Here is a 16,841-nt window from a genome sequence, read left to right as displayed (position 1 = left end):
GATCTCAGTAAAGCTCTCTAATCTGAGCTTTTTAGTGCAAATCAAACAAGTTAACAATGAAGATTCAACTCAGCTGATATAAGCAAATAAACCAGAGAGCTTTTACACAGAACAGCTCTAACATTAAAGCAGGAAATGGGTCTTGCTCGTTTGCTAATGTATGTGAATGTTTATCCATATGGCTGTATATTTATACATTTTAAAGCACATTTGCCATATGAAGTTTGGCATTGGAGGGCATCCATGTCACCTTGAGTGTGACAGAACTCGCAAGGAAAAGTTTGTGTTTCACAGCAAATATAACCAACAACGATAATACAAATTAGCATCCAAGCAATTTTTTTTTTTTGAAGGAAAGCAATGTTAACTTGTTTTTGTTCCTGTTTTAAAACATGAGTAGAACTTGATGTGATGTCGCACAAAATCCACCCAACTTTTATATCTAATTTTGTCAGTGGACATCATACTGTTAGCCATCTCAAAAGACATGTCGATCAAATCATAAAACCATAATGGCTTAAATTATGGCCATAATGCCCATTTGCACTCCTTTTCCTCATAGACCCACAAGGTTTAAAGGACAGAATTTAATAGTCAGATCAGCAGATAGTGGACATCTGCTTTACTCAGGGAGCAGTGCTGGTCTTTATGTGACTAGATTATCCATTCATTAAGGAGAATATCACTGCAATGAGGCCATTAAACTGGAGATGTTAAGAGACAACAGCTTGTCTCTAAGGATGTAATTTAATTCTCGATTGGGGCAGTAAAGCACCTAAATACCTGCTGCCCTTTGTTTTCAGATCATGTGCTGATCTCAGGAAAGAATCGGAAAAATAAAGTTGTTTGACTTGAGGGGACCACAAAGTAAGTGTTGGGTGGGGTTTGGACATAATGGAACCGTACGAAATCGCACCATAAATTGGGGTCACATCTCATGATATAATCAGAGACTCACTAGACTTGAGAGAGGTTGACAATAGACAAGATACTGAGGACTTAGAGTGATAACAGGAAAACACAAGAGCAGAACAGGAGGAGTGAGGTTTCATAAGCCACAATGAGAACATTACATTCTCCTACGCTATTGCTGCCGGTTCTGCTGCTGTGGGCTGTGTGTAGTGTTTGTGAGATTCAGGCTGAGGTAAAGACTGTTAAGCTGTGTGGCCGAGAGTTCATCCGTGCAGTCGTCTACACCTGTGGGGGCTCCAGGTGGAGGAGGCTGAACAGTCAGCAGGATATGGAAGGTGAGTCAGTGTATGTTGTTGTTTTGTTGTCAGGTAACATAAGATGACTGAGGAGTAAACTAAGATCAGTGTTGATGCTGAAAACATCATCATGTTCCTTTTAAATGTTAATTTCAGCATTAAGCTTCGAACAAGTTATTGTTATGATTTTATTGAAGTAAGCCCCATTCATTGTTTTTATATAAAAATATTGTTATTTGTCCATTTAAATCCAGTTATTATGGTATATAACAATTAAACACATTTAAGAAATATATTTCTTGAACATGTTTTTTTTTTTATTTTTTATTTATTTTTTTTTATGTAGGGGCAAGTATTTTTGGACACTAAATTCATAGACATGCACTTAAAATTTTTGGAATTTCATTATATAGATAACAAAATATTAAACCAAATGAATGAATAAATAAATAAATATGGTTTGAGCTTTTGTTAGAACTAAATTAACTTTTCTGAAGCATTTTTGCAATGACTTTTAACCAAGGTGATTTTTAGTGGATGCATGAAGTCAGTTCCCCTCAAGTTCACACAAGTGTCCTAAAAAAAGTAACTACAGATGTAGCTCACCTTAATATGGTTCATTAATATGGACATGTTCTACAAAGTTTTACTGCTAGAAAGTGTCCAAATACTTTGTGTCATAATTTTGAATTATAAAAATGAATTTTATCATTTAAAACATTACAAACTTCTTATCTTTTTAATGTTTCCCTTAAAGTCTTTTTATATGCTATATTTCTTTAAAATTAACGATACTTGGTTTGATATTTTGTTACATATTGCAAATACATTCAGTGTCCGAATACTTTTGGGTCCACTTTGTTTTAAACATTTTTGAAACGTCTAGTCTGTTGTGACTCTGTGTATGAAGATAGAACTTTAAAGATACTTTATTAATAATAATTTATCCGGTAACACTTTACAATAATGTTCTATTAGTTAACATGAACTTACAATGAAAAATACTTTTACAGCATTTTGTTAATCTTGGTTAATGTTAATTTCAACATATACTAATACATTTTTAAAAATCAAAAGTTGTACGTGTTAACATTAATGCACTATGAACTAACAATGAACAATTGTATTTTTATTAACTAGCATTAACAAAATAAATAAATGCTGTAAAAATATATTGATGATTGTTTGTTCATGATACCTAATGCATTAACTAATGTTAACGAATGGAACCTTATTGTAAAGTGTTACCAGTTATCCTCTGTGAGCCTACAGCCTTGTCACCCTCTGCAAATTTATTAATGAAACTTTTAATTTAATGAAGAATACAAGATATGGTAGATGTCATGCATGATTTTCTGCATAATTACCGTTGCTGGTATGATTTAAGAGATGTCCAAGCATCTCTGTCTCTTTCTGACCCCTCAAACCTAATGATAGTTAACAGAACACGGTTTTAATGTTATTACACAGTGTAATCAGTGAGGTCGAGTCTCCTTTAGTCTACAGATAAACAACGTCTGGTGATATTACATTCCAATTAGTCTCAAACACAAGCTGAGTTAAGGCAGAGAACTCCTGTGGCATTTTCAAGGTGCAGGAAACATGCACTTGTGTCTGAGAAAATGATCAAATATCAAATATCAAATGTTATATACTTACTGAAATATTCCAAATGGTAAAACTTCAGATTAACAACTTTGAATGTAACAGATACTGCACACAGTTTGACAAAACTCTTTTTTTCATCTACACTGTAAACCCTAATACATTAGCAGAACTCAAAAAACTCAGTTACATCAATCAGTTAAACTCTCAAATTTAAGTTAATAGAACTTTCAGATTTAAATTTTGTACTACACATGCATGTAAATTGCTCTCAACTTAAAATATTGAGTAAGCAAACTCATACTTAAAATGTAACTCTTTGGCTGAACTTAAAATTAACAAGTACTCTCACTTTAAATACTTTAAGTAGAAGAAACCTGGCTAGAACTAGCTGGTACAGTGAATGCTAGGATGCTGAATGCTAATTGGTAACATTACACTTTGATTAGCATAGCAATTGTTCGATGAGTAAAGCAATATACTTACAGAACAATCTTAAATTGTACCTATACTCAACCTAAGCTCAAGCTCCACTAATCAACATAATGGTAACCCACAAAACTCCAACGTAACAGAAACTCTTCTAAATAACACAACAATACATTAAACACTAACAAGTACATTCATATTGCACAAATATATATATAATACTTAATTTAAACATTTACTCTCCCTGTCGAGTGCATGCTGGGAAATAGAAATCCCCTGTCCAGTTTCAGTTCAATTTAAGATCCTGTAAATTAAAGAGGCAAATCCATTAAACTCAAAACAACAAAACAATTCAGGTTACTTAAAAGGTGTCAGTGTCGTGAACTCAAAAGAAAGAGAAAGTTCTCAATACTAATCAAGGTTCATTTATGTGAACTAATTTATATGATTTATGATTCTCCCTACTCAAAACAGTTAATTATTTTGAGCAATAGAGTTCACAGTGTACAAAGAAACATCCTTCAGTAATTTTACAGAGCATTAGATGTGGCAAATGAGAAAGTATAATTGATAATAATAATTAATATCATAAGTGTAATGTACCCGGCCTCGCTTTCATCAAAGGAGACCCCCAGTTTCTTGATCAAATAAATGGTTAACCTGCAATATCAGATCCTTTTCTATTCCACTATCTTTGTTCTTGTATATATCTTTAAACCAGTTTCAGATTTACGCATTTTGTATCTGACATTCCACAGGGCTTTTTAATGGAGATCCGAGCAGTGCTGAGGATTTTAATGAGAGTCTGGGGTCTGATCTGTCCAGGCGAGACCTGAATCATGTGCTGACAAACATTTGTTGTCAGGTTGGCTGCAAGAAAAGTGATCTCTCGTATCTCTGCTGAGAACCGAATCTTTAGTTTTCTAAGTGTTTTCTATGTGTTCTGTATTTTTTTTTTTTTTTCCATGTTCAGTTCCCTCTCTCACAAGCTGAATATGAGGGCTTCTCATTGAATTGTGTGTACAGCCAGTTTTAATTCATATAATTTGTCTGCCAGTATATTAATCTTATTTACAAAGAACTCATTCTAGATAAGATCATCTACACTTGTGCCCTAAACTGCACTAGGAAGGGAGTGGTTAAATTCCAACACCAGTGACATTGCATGTTGAGGTGGAAAGCAGTAATCATGGCACATTAAAGTTTTTCTTTTTTTTCTTTTTTATTGTAATTTGCATTTTGCAAACTTTGTCAATAAATGTTATCGCATGTGCAATGTCTGTTGTTTCTTTATTACTATTAAATGTCATTTTAAAAAAAGATGTCAGGTGGCTCGTTTGCATCGTTAAATACGGACGTCTGGAAATCACCAATAATTTGAGAATATTTCACAATATTTACACTGCGTTTCAGTTGATAAATTTAGCCAAACATTTTGGACTAAAGTAAGTACAATATTTCTGCAAAAGATAACTGAACATAACACACATTGCATCCACTTATCAGGGTTATGTTTTATTGTTTTGGAAAGAGCAACATCATCTCAGTACCTCAGATCTTTGTTGACATTGTTTGTACAAACACAGCTTGCACATGTTGCTGGAAAGAGATGATGATGAGTCTATAGTATATACACACACATACAAGCACACTCACAAAATCTCCCACAACTTCACACATACAAACGCAACTCAACATTCACACAAAGTTCCACTTAGACTAAATGACATGAGTTTTCTCACCTCTTCTATGAATCTGAATGACATTTCACTTTGGACCATGTAGACATACTGATTAAGCACTACACAGAATTGAATTCATAGGTTTTACTTTCAACTCAGAGACTCTTCCATTTAACTCAGTGCAATAAAAACACTCTAGTTGCAGTAATCAGAAAATATGCAATGCAGTGATCATTTACTCACCCTCATTTTTTTCCAAACCACTATGACTTTCTTTCCTTCATGGAACACAATAAGGAAATGCTAGGCAGAATGTTAGGGACTGACAGCCTCAGTCACCATTCATTTTATTTGCATCTTTTGCATTTCTTTATTGTGTTCCATGGAAGAAAGAATGTCATAGTGGTTTGGAACAAGATGAAGACAGAGTTTTAAATTTTGGGTGAAATATTCCTTTAATGGATGACGCACCATCGCCTTAAACTTTAAATGCTGATGAAAACAAACCTATGAGTCACAAAGCACCAGTTTTCCTTCCAAACCATCACATCGTCTACATCAGACACTCAAAGATCCATACAACCAAATTGTTTGTTCTTGACATTGAACAACAGAGCATCTGGGAAGTTAAACAGTAAACACAGTTTTTTTCCTTTTCAAATTTTTTCCACAAGAAACAATATTTTCACTTTATTCATAGGTTTAAACATTTTAAAAAATATGCAGCTTATTTTCTCTTAAAGGACAATTTTGGAGATACACATACAAAAAACAAACAAGCAGAAAAAAAAAAAAAACAAAAAAAAAAAACGATTTGGTCATTTAACCACTCAAGAACCTTGTCATCTCACAGAGACCGTTACCATTAGCAAAATAAAGAATTTCTCAAGCACAGGGGTTGTTCGGATAGGGGCTCATGCTTGGGACATTGAATAATATGTGTTGTGGGAGGAAAGGCTGAATACAAACACATCTGCGTGAATGATAAAATAATTTACAATGTCCAAAAGCTTTCAACTAATAGTGCTGCTATACATAACACTGTAATAACATAAAGCATGATGCATCTAGGTAGATACAGTATCCCGTTTCCTTTTTTCCCCCCTTTAAATGTTACCCCCAACCCATATATAGCGTAAATCTTTTGTTGCACTTGAGTTAAAAAAATTATTTCTGAAATAAATGTAAAAATTATACCTCAGCATTATACTGTACACAGCTTACCCAACTACACAAATAACAAAACGTCCAAATGTTTATAACTGTAAGGATCCTAAATTGTGATACCATTCAAAGTCTATTCATATTCAGTGTATTTTTTTATTTTTATTTTTTACATTTACAACAAATCATCATGAATAAATAAAAATATAATGATGTCATGTACTCTGATGTCTAACACTGTTCCCATGGGAACAACAGAAAGGCTATTTAACATACCAGAAAACACAAAACATCCTTCAAGATATACTGTATAATATATATATATATATATATATATATATATATATATATATATATATATATATATATATATACATACATACATACATACATACACACACACACACACACACACTATATTATATTATACATTTTTTTTGTTGAGGACATTTTGTGTGTGTGTGTGTGTGTGTGTCTATTGCAAGCAGGAGATTCTTAAAGCTGTGGCTGTCTAAAAATTCAGACAAAATATAATTTCTATAGATTTCCAATTAATGACTTTAACCTGACTGTACTGAGTAAATTAAAATGAGAATACCTTTTCAAGCCTAATTAAGCTTTAGTAATACCAAATCCTGTATGGATCTCATCCTACATGCAACAATATAGCGCCATCTAGTGGCATAGAGGCTCATTCCTCTTCCAGTATGTTTTAGATTCAGTTTACCATCCTTAGAACTTTAGATATTTTGATACATTTTCTGAAAGTGTGATACCTCTGACCAACTGAATGCATAGAGTAATAAAACATTAGATTTTCTGTATCACTTTTAGAGAGGTATACAGAGATATTCAGGTTCAGGTAGGCACAGCCAACAACACATTGGACAGAAAAAGAGGCTAAACCTTACAGACAAACCCAGGTTGTTTAACTGCTGTAATACAGATGTTGTAAAGTGAATACAGTTCTAAAATATAAGAACATCCTAAAATGGTCCACATTTTAATAATTCAACTCGAATAATACTGCTGGAGTGAATGAAGTCCACCTGTTTTATTCATTAGGTCAGGTAGGGGTCAGGGTATTGATCTGTCCGGAGTTTTACTTCTTAATTGGTCCAAAATATGCAGACTTGCATGGATCATAGATGTTGTTTAGATATCTCCCATGTATTTTCCTATGATAAACAAAAACACACACAAGATGCATAGTTTATAATAAATTCTAGGGCTGGGTATTGATACAGATTTCCCAATTCACAAGATTCATTCACAATATGGATTCATATGGGTATATTTCAGTTATAATGTGATATATAATATTTTTTGTTACATGCTTATTGTTTAATATCATAATGTGTACTTTTTACAGTTATTTACATTGATTTGCTGAACATGTGTTAAAAACCGGCACCGTTTCTCTTTTTTCTTTTTTTGCTATTAACAGTTTTACTGATTCCATATAACATATATAAAAATAATAATAAAAAAAAATAAAAAAAATATTTAGAATCACATTATATTATTTACAACCCTTCCTCCCGAACATTAACCCCCCCACCCAACACAAACAGATACCCCAGTGGTCAAATGTATTTGACAAAGACACAAAAAAGACAATAAAACAGTAGAAAATATTTAGAAATACATAATTGAAAATATACATTTAAAAACAAAAAGGCTACAATACACACATTTAAAACAACATGTCTCCCTCCACTGCCCCTCCCCGAGAGCCCTCCAAAGAGGCCAAATAGCCGCCCCACCTCCTGATGAACATATCCATGTTGCCTAGCCTTCTATATGACAACTCTTCCATGGCAGCTACCCTGCCCATCTCCTCGTACCACTCACGAAACGAGGGGGCTCCAGCTGAGTTCCATCCTCTAAGGTTAACCTGTCTGCCTATCATAACACCAGCCAGGATCCAATTCTTCATGTACTTATCCCCTACATCAATGACTGCCCCATCACCTAAAATACAGAGTCTAGGGCAAAATGAGATTTGAGTACCTACTATGTCACCCATAAAACTCTGGAACCTCAACCAAAATTCTTGAATTTTAACACATCCCCAGAAGACATGGGTTGTGTCTCCATTTTCTGATTGACATCGCCAGCAGGTGGGTGTGTCTTTAAGACCAAGCCTATGCAATCTAGAGGGGGGTCCAACAGACTCTATTTTTAGATCTAAATTGCATAAGGCAAACCCTTGCATCTCTAGATGCAGATTTGACGTTTTTTAGAATCCTAGCCCACACTCCCTCCTCCAATGCCAAGTTTAGATCTTTCTCCCATAATCTCTTAAGAGAAGCTGAAGTTCCGTCCCCCAGACTCTGAATTAGCAGGGAGTACACCGATGCTTCATGACCTTTCCCAAAAGCAGTAATCACCTCTCCCAGAGTATCTGCCACTTTAGGGGCTGTAAACCACTTTCAAAAACAGTACAGAGCAGGTGGCGCAGCTGTAAATACTTATAGAACTGAGATCTGGGAATCCCAAAAAGTTTAACCAAATTTTGAAAGCATCTCAACACTCCACTCTCATATAGGTCACCGAGTGTAGTAACCCCCCTCCCAATCCACTCCGACCAGCAAAAAGGGCACTTGTTGATGCATAATTTGGGGTTCAGCCATATGCTCGAGTCAACATTTAAATTTGATAGAGAGGCTCTGCAGTGGTGAAATAGGGGCAAGAACTTCCTGTTCTATACAGAACCAGGGAGGTGCTCTCTCAGGTGGAAGCGACCAATGAGCCAAATGTCTGAGACCGAATGCATAATAATAAAATAAAATCTTGGGTAGGCCTAGCCCACCTTTGTCAATCGGCCTATGTAACTTACTGAAATGTAATTTGGGACATTTACCATTCCAAATGAAGGACTTCGCTATGCTATCAAATTGCTTGAAATAAGAGAGGGGGACATCTACAGGGAGAGACTCCAGCAAGTAATTGAATTTTGGAATACAATTCACTTTAATAACATTAACTTTAGATAAATGTAATGAAGCCCACCTATCCACATCACTCGAAAACCGTTTTATTAAGGGGTCAAAATTAACTCAATCACAGAATTTTGCTTGGAATAAAATGCCCAAATACTTAATGCCTTGTTTGGGCCACTGGAAAGCGCCCGGCTGGAAAGCCGTTACTGGGCAGTACGCTGTCAGAGCCAAAGCTTCGGATTTAGACCAACTGACTCTATATCCTGAAAACTTAATTAATAATTCTGTGGAGGCAAGGCACAGATCTCTTCTATAGCAGAGTCGGAGGTGAATAATAAAATATCATCTGCGTAAAGCAAATGTTTATGCGCCATACCTCCCGCCACCACCCCTGGAAAATCATCCTCCTTTCTTATCATGGCTGCTAATGGTTCCAGAGCAAGACAGAACAATAATGAGGAAAGAAGGCAACCCTGCCGAGTGCCCCTATCCAGAGTAAAATAATCTGAAATTAGTCCATTTGTTTGTACCACCGCTACCGGGTGTCTATATAGTAACTTAATCCATCCAACAAAAGTACTCCCGAACTCGTATATTTCCAAAATCTTAAAAAGATAATCCCATTCTACCATATCAAATGCCTTTTCGGCGTCAAGTGAGACGGCAGCGACCGGAGTCTGATCATACACCACTGACCACATGATATTGATGAAATGCCTAATATTATCAGAAGAGCTACAGCCCCGAATAAACCCCACCTGATCTATATGTATAAGAGATGTCATAACTTTACTTAATTGGATAGCCAAAATTTGTAACAAAATTTTAACATCTAGCTGGATCAGAGAAATTGGACGGTAACTCTTACACTCGCTTGGATCTTTGTCCTTTTTAAAAATCAGACTGATCCGGGCTTGTGTCATGGTTGGATGAAGCTTTCCATTCTTTAATGATTCCGTATAAACTAATAACAAAAGTGGAGACAATTCTGTAGCATAAGATCAAAAAAATTCAGGTTATCTCAGAATCAAGATAATTTTTTTGCTCAGTCGTCAGTTTAGGGAGTTCTAATAGTTCCACAAATTTTCTAATATCTTCAACAGTAGATTAGTAGATTATATTAGATCAGTAGTAGAATTCTTTAAAAGCATTATTAATATCAATGGCTGAGGTAAATATTTCACCACCAGCACATTTCACTGAGGAAATGGTAGAAAAATACTCTCTCTGCTTTATATATCTAGCCAAAAGCTTCCCTGCTTTGTCAGATTCATCCACAACTGTCCCGAAGGAGTGTTATTCCACAAACTCCAAAAAGAAACAACACAGGCGTCCCGGTTCCTCAGATGATCAAGTGTGTATTGAGTGAGTCAAATTCACTCAGAGGCCGCATAAAAAAAGAATACACCATGACTTACTTAGTCCATCAACTTTATAAAAGATGTCCTCTTTGCGAGCATGTAGATATTTTGCGGTCATCCATAGTGTCCATTCTCAATCTGGCCAGGAACTTCAGTGTAAAAGCGATCTTCCATCAATGCAAAAGTTTCTTGAAGGAGTCATGCCACAAAACATACTTCAGCCGCTAGGCAGAACCAATGCAAAAAGAAACGTCCTGGTTACTTTCGTAACCTCCGTTCCCTGATGGAGGGAACAAGATGTTGTGTCGATGTAGTGACACTAGGGGTCACTCTTGGGAGCCCCAAACACCTCTGATTTTGAAAAAAAAGGCCAATGGGAATTGGCGAGTGGAATTTGCATGCCACTCCCCTCAGACATACTAGTATAAAAGGAGCTGGCTCGCAACCATTCATTCAGGTTTTGTGCCGAGGAGCCGAGACAAGGTCCCGGCCATTTCAGCGGTTAGTTCAGTATTGTGGTAAGAGGGACACAACATCTCATTCCCTCCATCAGGGAACGGAGGTTACGAAAGTAACCAGGACGTTCCCTATCTGTCACTCACTCGACGTTGTGTCGATGTAGTGACACTAGGGGTCCCTATACAAAATGCCACAATAAGCTGAACTGTGTTACGTGGAATGGCGGTGCGAGACGGGTAGACTGCTGTGTGCCTCATAGCCATGCGCTATGCGCAAGCAGTACACCCGGCCAGTTGTCCCGGAACTTACCTGCTCATACCTGACAATACACGGGATGAGACCGGCTCAACCCGGATATTATAGAACCTCGCAAAGGTGTTGGGTGTTGCCCAGCTCACTGCTCTGCAGATGTCTGCCAAAGAGGTGCCATTGGTTAGGGCCCAGGAGGCTGCTACACTCCTAGTAGAGTGGGCTTGTAGCCCCACAGGGGGCAGCACATCCTGAGCATGATATGCTGTCACGATGGCGTCAATGACCCAGTGGGCGATCCTCTGTTTGGAGACAGCGTTCCCTTTCCGCTGTCCGCCAAAGCAGACAAAGAGCTGCTCAGAACTTCTAAAGCGCGAAACAAAAGATTCTCCTCCTGGCCCTCCACCGGGGGATGGAGTGGTCTGTCCACCAGCTCCAGTGTAGCGGGTCTCCTCGTCCCTGGGTCACCCCTCTCAGGGGCGCCTCAAAGCCTTCCTCGGGTTCTTGGCGGCCGGCTGTGAGACGGATGGCATCCGCTTCCTGCGGTGGGCTCCACGCCGGGGCCGGGCTGCGGGGGCGGGCTGCGGCAGAGCCGGTGTTGTTGCTGCAGGAGGATGCCCTTGGTGACGAACAGATGGGGGGCGGGGTCTTGAGCCACACTGGGGCAGGATGTGTTGAATAGCCTCCATCTGCTGCTTCACCACCGAGAACTGCTGGGCAAAGTCCTCGACGGTGTTGTTGAACAGGCCAACCTGGGATATGGGGGCGTCAAGGAACTGCGCCTTGTCAGCCTCTCTCATCTCGGCCAGGTTGAGCCAAAGGTGGCGCTCCTGGACCACCAGGGTGGACATCGCCTGCCCGAGAGACCGCACCGTGACCTTTTTTCGAAGCTGAAAGACCGGGATCAGGTAGTAAAAGGTGCCCCCCACAATCTCGTCAGCTCCTCATGCACCTCCGGAAAGAAAGGGACCGGGGCGGGGCGCGGCCGTGAGTGGCGCTCTGTGCCCAGGATCCAATCATCGAGGGTTCCACTCTAGCCCGACGCTCGCGGCCACCCGGGAAAGTCCATCAGCTCCAATTCGGCCTGAGACTGGGTGACCATACCCGAAGGAGGAACCCCAGCCGAAGCCTCCGCCTCAGACTGGATGTACCCGCTCTCCGATGCTGCGATCGAGAGCTCATCATCTTCCCGGGCTCCGAATAAGAGGTCAAACTCACCCTGAGACGAGCTGGCGGTCTCATCCGAGAGCCCAATCAGGGCAAGCGAGCATGCTGAGGAATGGGAGGTCCGTGGGGGGTTACCCAGCGGAGGTGCTCCCATTGAAGTCCCCAAATCTCCCCCAGTGCTAACCGACGCAGTCTCATACCCGTAGGTAGAAGGACCAAGGCGGGGAGCCGCTGGGGTGGCTTGCCCTCTTACAAAGGAAAGCCGTGACCACAACGTTGCCATAGTCATGTTCTCGCAATGAGGACATGACCTATCCATGAACGATGTCTCCGTGTGGGCAGCACCCAGACACGTAAGACAGCGATCGTGGCCATCAGAAGCGGAGAGATAAAGACCGCAACCATGAATAATACACAAACGGAAAGGTATCTTTAAAAAGATGTTCCGTGAGTGCCACTCCTTTAGCTAGAAAATATACTCTTTTTAGAATATACTCTTTTGTTCTGCAAAAGCGCCCAGGGCGTTCTCTGCACTCTGCCGCTGAAATGAGCCTCAGTTTGAGGTGAAAGTAGCGAGATTGGATTCAGTGCACTGAACGCAACCGCTCCGCTCCGAAGAGAAAATCTGAATGAGTGGTTGCGAGCCAGCTCCTTTTATACCTGTATGTCCGGGGGGAGTGGCATGCAAATTCCACTCGCCAATTCCCATTGGCCTTTTTTTCCTAAGTAAGAGGTGTTTGGGGCTCCCAAGAGTGACCCCTAGTGTCACTACATCGACACAACGTCGAGTGAGTGACAGACAGGGAACAAAAATGCCACCCAGCTTCCTCAGACAGTATAAAAAAAAAAGCCAGTGCCTGCTTGGGGCATAAAAATACTTTGCGACCGTCCTTGGTGTCTATTCTCAGTTTGGCTGGAAACATCAGTGCAAAAGCGATCTTCCATTGATGTAAGAGTTTCTTACATTCCTTGAATTGATCGCATTTCTCTCTTGTCGAATTCGCAAAGTCCGGGAACAAGAAAACATTGTGATTCTTCCAAGAAAGCTTTCCTTTGCTCCTCGCATGGCGCAACGCGAGATGTTTATCGGATGATCTCAGAAATTTGGCCAGAATTGATCGGGGCCTGTCACCCTCAGCAGATCCGTGAGCCGGGACTCTGTGAGCTCGTTCGATTTCCAGTTTATGGCCTGTTACTCGGGAAGAGCTCGTCCAGGAATTTCATATCTTTGCCCTCTTCATGCTCAGGAATTCCAACAATCCGTATATTGTTCCTTTGGTTCCTATTTTCGAGATCTTCCAATTTTTCCAAAATGTGTTCCAAGTCTGTTTTGGACGTGGGTGGATTAGCGGATAATTCCCTTTCCGATGACTCCAGATAATCGATCAGTTTCTCAACATCTGCCACCCTTGTGACCAACTCAGAGAATCGACGTATTACAGCGAGATCCTCCAAGTCAGCAACAACTTTCGTCAGCATCACCGAGATGTTGGACAGTTGATGCTGGATTTCTTCTCCCGTCGCGCTTTCCAAATTGAGTCCCCGGCTCGCAGGGCTGTCAGAGGTTTCAACTTGAGCATGTAAGTGTCTTTTAATGTCTCCAGTGTCTGAGGATTTTGACTTCTTTGCCATGTTTACCTCAAAGAGCAAATATGTAACTGGGTGTATCGAATCTCACCGGCTTATAACATTAAAACAATTAAAAAACTAGCAAAGTGCGCAGAGCTAGTCGCTCACACGTCTGCTTCTCGCATGGCGTCACATGACCTGCTCCCGGCACTTTCTCTTTAAGAAAGATGGCATTTCTGTACAGAGCTTCTGTAAATGAGTGCATGTAAACAAGAGAGACTCGAACAGTTTCATCTCATCTGTTCTACGCGTGATTAGAATGAAATATTTCTTTTTTGTTGTTTTTGATCAACAAATGACTGTTGAGAACAGAAAGGGTATTAAAAGAACAAATTTTCAATAACAAATAGGTTGCGTGGATCTTGTCTTTGGACACACATGGAACAACTTTTATTCTCTACATGCAGTGAAAGGATCTCGCCGCTGAATACTACATCACTATACTACACAATCACTATTAAGTGAAATATAAACATTTACCAGCCAATTGCCAATACACAGTTTAGTCGTATAGCATGAAATTTGGTTGCTAATTTGAGCGATTTCCTCTCATTGTAGTAGAGTGTTGCTTATAGAGTAAAAGATCGATCTTGGGATTTAAGAATCGATATCAAAATCATTCCAACAAAGACGCAATGCATCGGAAAATCTATATTTTAACCCACCCCTAATAAATTCAGTGTAACTTATTTTACAATGTATAGATAATCTCAAGAAATTCTCAAGATTTTATGCTCTATTCACTTTCAGGGAGAGCAAAAATGCAAGCATATTTGATGAAGATGTTTCGTCTTTTGCTGTGTACCAAATTGATACCAAACTCTGACCTGCAAATTCGTACAGTGAAAAACTGTTGACCACTAGATTATCTATATGTCACATATAGACCCTCTCGGCTCAATACAAAGAATACAAACTTGTAGGAAAATTATGTAGATGGTATATTTTAACATTTTAATGTATTATTGTTTGTTATTTGGGGTATATTATTTATTACAAACAGAAGCTCTAGAGTGTGACATCATTTCCTATATAATTTAGATATATTAGTTGTGGTGTTATTTTGAATGTTCAAAACCTAATGTGAACACACCATGATTCCTAGACTTTACATTACTGATAAAAGCCGTTTCTCTAATAACTCACCTGCTGCAAATCTCTTCTTGATGAGGGAGAAACGATATCCAAGGCCAACCAGCTCAATGTCACAGCCTGACAGAGTGCTGCCCTCGCTGGTGAACTGCACTGCCACTGGGGCAGGTTTACTGGGACCATCTGTAAGCTGGAAACGAGCCAGCAGAGATCCCACACCTGGACAGAGGAAGAAAAGAGTGGATGTACAATGAAAAGGGGAAAAAGACAGGGGGAAATGGATAAAAACAGTGATAGATACACAATAGTGCATTCACATGCATGATCTTACACCGATTATGCTTAATAAGCCGACAATGCATGCGGTCATGTAAACGCTTGTGTTCTTGGTTCATCCAATGAACGCATGTGTTGAGCGCATGCCTCTTCACAGATTGACGTCAAAAGTAGAGAATAACGCGATTATTTCAAATGTCATGTAAATGCGGATTTCTTGCATTTTTAAAATAAGCTGATTTTAGAGAGTCATCATCAGCGTATTGGTGTGCATGTTAACGGGCTCAGTGAATAAGTTTAAATTGACACCAGAGAGTGGGTTATTGCGAGAAAGTGGCTTATTGCAAGAAAGGGGTACTCTTTACCCCCATATACATGCAGCTGCGATATTTTACAGTGGTGTTTATAAATGGGTATAGTTTATAGTGTATGTGCTTTTCCCACTTTACTCCCAGAAATGTTTTGTTGATTTGTTGTTGGGCTCCTTCCTATGACGTTTGTTATTCGGTCTGTTCCATGCACATGCACACTCCTCAAAAACCTGTTAGAACGCCGCTTATGTATTTACATGGCCACATAAGCAGTTTTCTCTGGGAGACACCTGGGTGTGTTATACCACCTACTCTTAATCCCTTAACCGTTGTAAGGCAAACATTGCAAGTTCTCGTTTACAAGATGTTTCAGAACGCCGCTTGCTGCAAAAACCCTGGAATAAACCGTTTTCTTATGTGCATGTAAACGTGGTCATTCTTTTGTGAATCATGAAATCTCACCTCCATTTTCAGACTTCTGTGAAATATCCGGAATCTTCCATAAGATTCTCTGCTGCTCTGCATTCCTTTAAAGATCATATAGTGAAAATGGTCAAAATTACATCTTTTTACTATGACCCGACCCTTTTAAACAGGGCTGTAGCCACCATAGACATTGAGTTCCCTTCAATTTCCAGATCAGTGGTTGACCAATATGGGTTTCTCAATGATCAATTCTTAAAATGTTATCTTTGTCTTTAAAATATATAGTAATCATCAAACAGTGCATTGACTGGCACTGAAATTTGGGATTTCAACGTCAAACCTTACAACACTAAATCTAGTACTTACTAGCCCATTTCACAATGATTTGAATATAAAATAGTTAAACATAAGCCCATAAACAGAGGAGTCTAGCCCTTGATTTCTCACCAGGCAGCTGGGGGAAGCACAGCCTGCAGTTTGTTGACCCCTCCGTCCACTGGGATGAGGAACTGAACATTGTTGAGGGCGACAGGAGTGGTCATGGCCCCTCCATTGTATTTGTAGTCTATTCTCAGATCGGTACTGGTAGGCTCACACCTCCAGCTCACTGCCAGATTTAGAGGAGTGGACTGTAGACCCTTCTGCAATACCTGATACACACACAGAAATTAAGATATACAATAAGACACAACTGAGGTCAGATCTAGAAATAGAATTTCTATAAACAGCACATGGACTATGGTATTATGTTAGATCAGGGGTGTCCAAACTATTTTTATTGGGGGCCAGATGCAAAAATAAATAAATAAATAAATAAATAAATAAAAAAGTGCAGGCC

At 39.3% G+C, this 16,841-nt stretch overlaps 2 protein-coding genes across 22 annotated transcripts in view; one reads left to right on the top strand and one right to left on the bottom strand.

Moving 5' to 3' along the window:
• The first annotated feature begins 873 nt into the window (after positions 1-873).
• LOC127446347 (relaxin-3-like) lies at positions 874-5,750 on the top strand. The gene is made up of 2 exons (XM_051707213.1): positions 874-1,247; positions 4,001-5,750. The coding sequence occupies exons 1-2, from the start codon at positions 1,061-1,063 to the stop codon at positions 4,144-4,146; spliced, it is 333 nt and encodes a 110-aa protein (XP_051563173.1). The 5' UTR covers positions 874-1,060; the 3' UTR covers positions 4,147-5,750.
• A 480-nt stretch (positions 5,751-6,230) lies between these two features.
• LOC127446333 (SH3-containing GRB2-like protein 3-interacting protein 1) overlaps positions 6,231-16,841 on the bottom strand; it is a 129,465-nt gene continuing 118,854 nt past the window's right edge. For all 21 annotated transcript variants that reach the window (XM_051707182.1, XM_051707183.1, XM_051707184.1 and 18 more), the window contains 4 exons: positions 16,451-16,653; positions 16,040-16,104; positions 15,045-15,209; positions 6,231-7,266 (listed from right to left, as the gene is read on the bottom strand). In XM_051707182.1, coding sequence (XP_051563142.1) covers positions 7,244-7,266; positions 15,045-15,209; positions 16,040-16,104; positions 16,451-16,653 — 456 coding nt within the window. In that variant the 3' untranslated portion in view covers positions 6,231-7,243. The remainder of the gene's footprint in view (positions 7,267-15,044; positions 15,210-16,039; positions 16,105-16,450; positions 16,654-16,841) is intronic.

This window comes from Myxocyprinus asiaticus, chromosome 9 (genome assembly GCF_019703515.2).
Source record: "Myxocyprinus asiaticus isolate MX2 ecotype Aquarium Trade chromosome 9, UBuf_Myxa_2, whole genome shotgun sequence".
In the NCBI taxonomy this organism is placed as follows: Eukaryota; Metazoa; Chordata; class Actinopteri; order Cypriniformes; family Catostomidae; genus Myxocyprinus; species Myxocyprinus asiaticus.
Note: the sequence above shows the minus strand (reverse complement) of the source record. Positions and strands in the feature narration are given on the sequence as shown.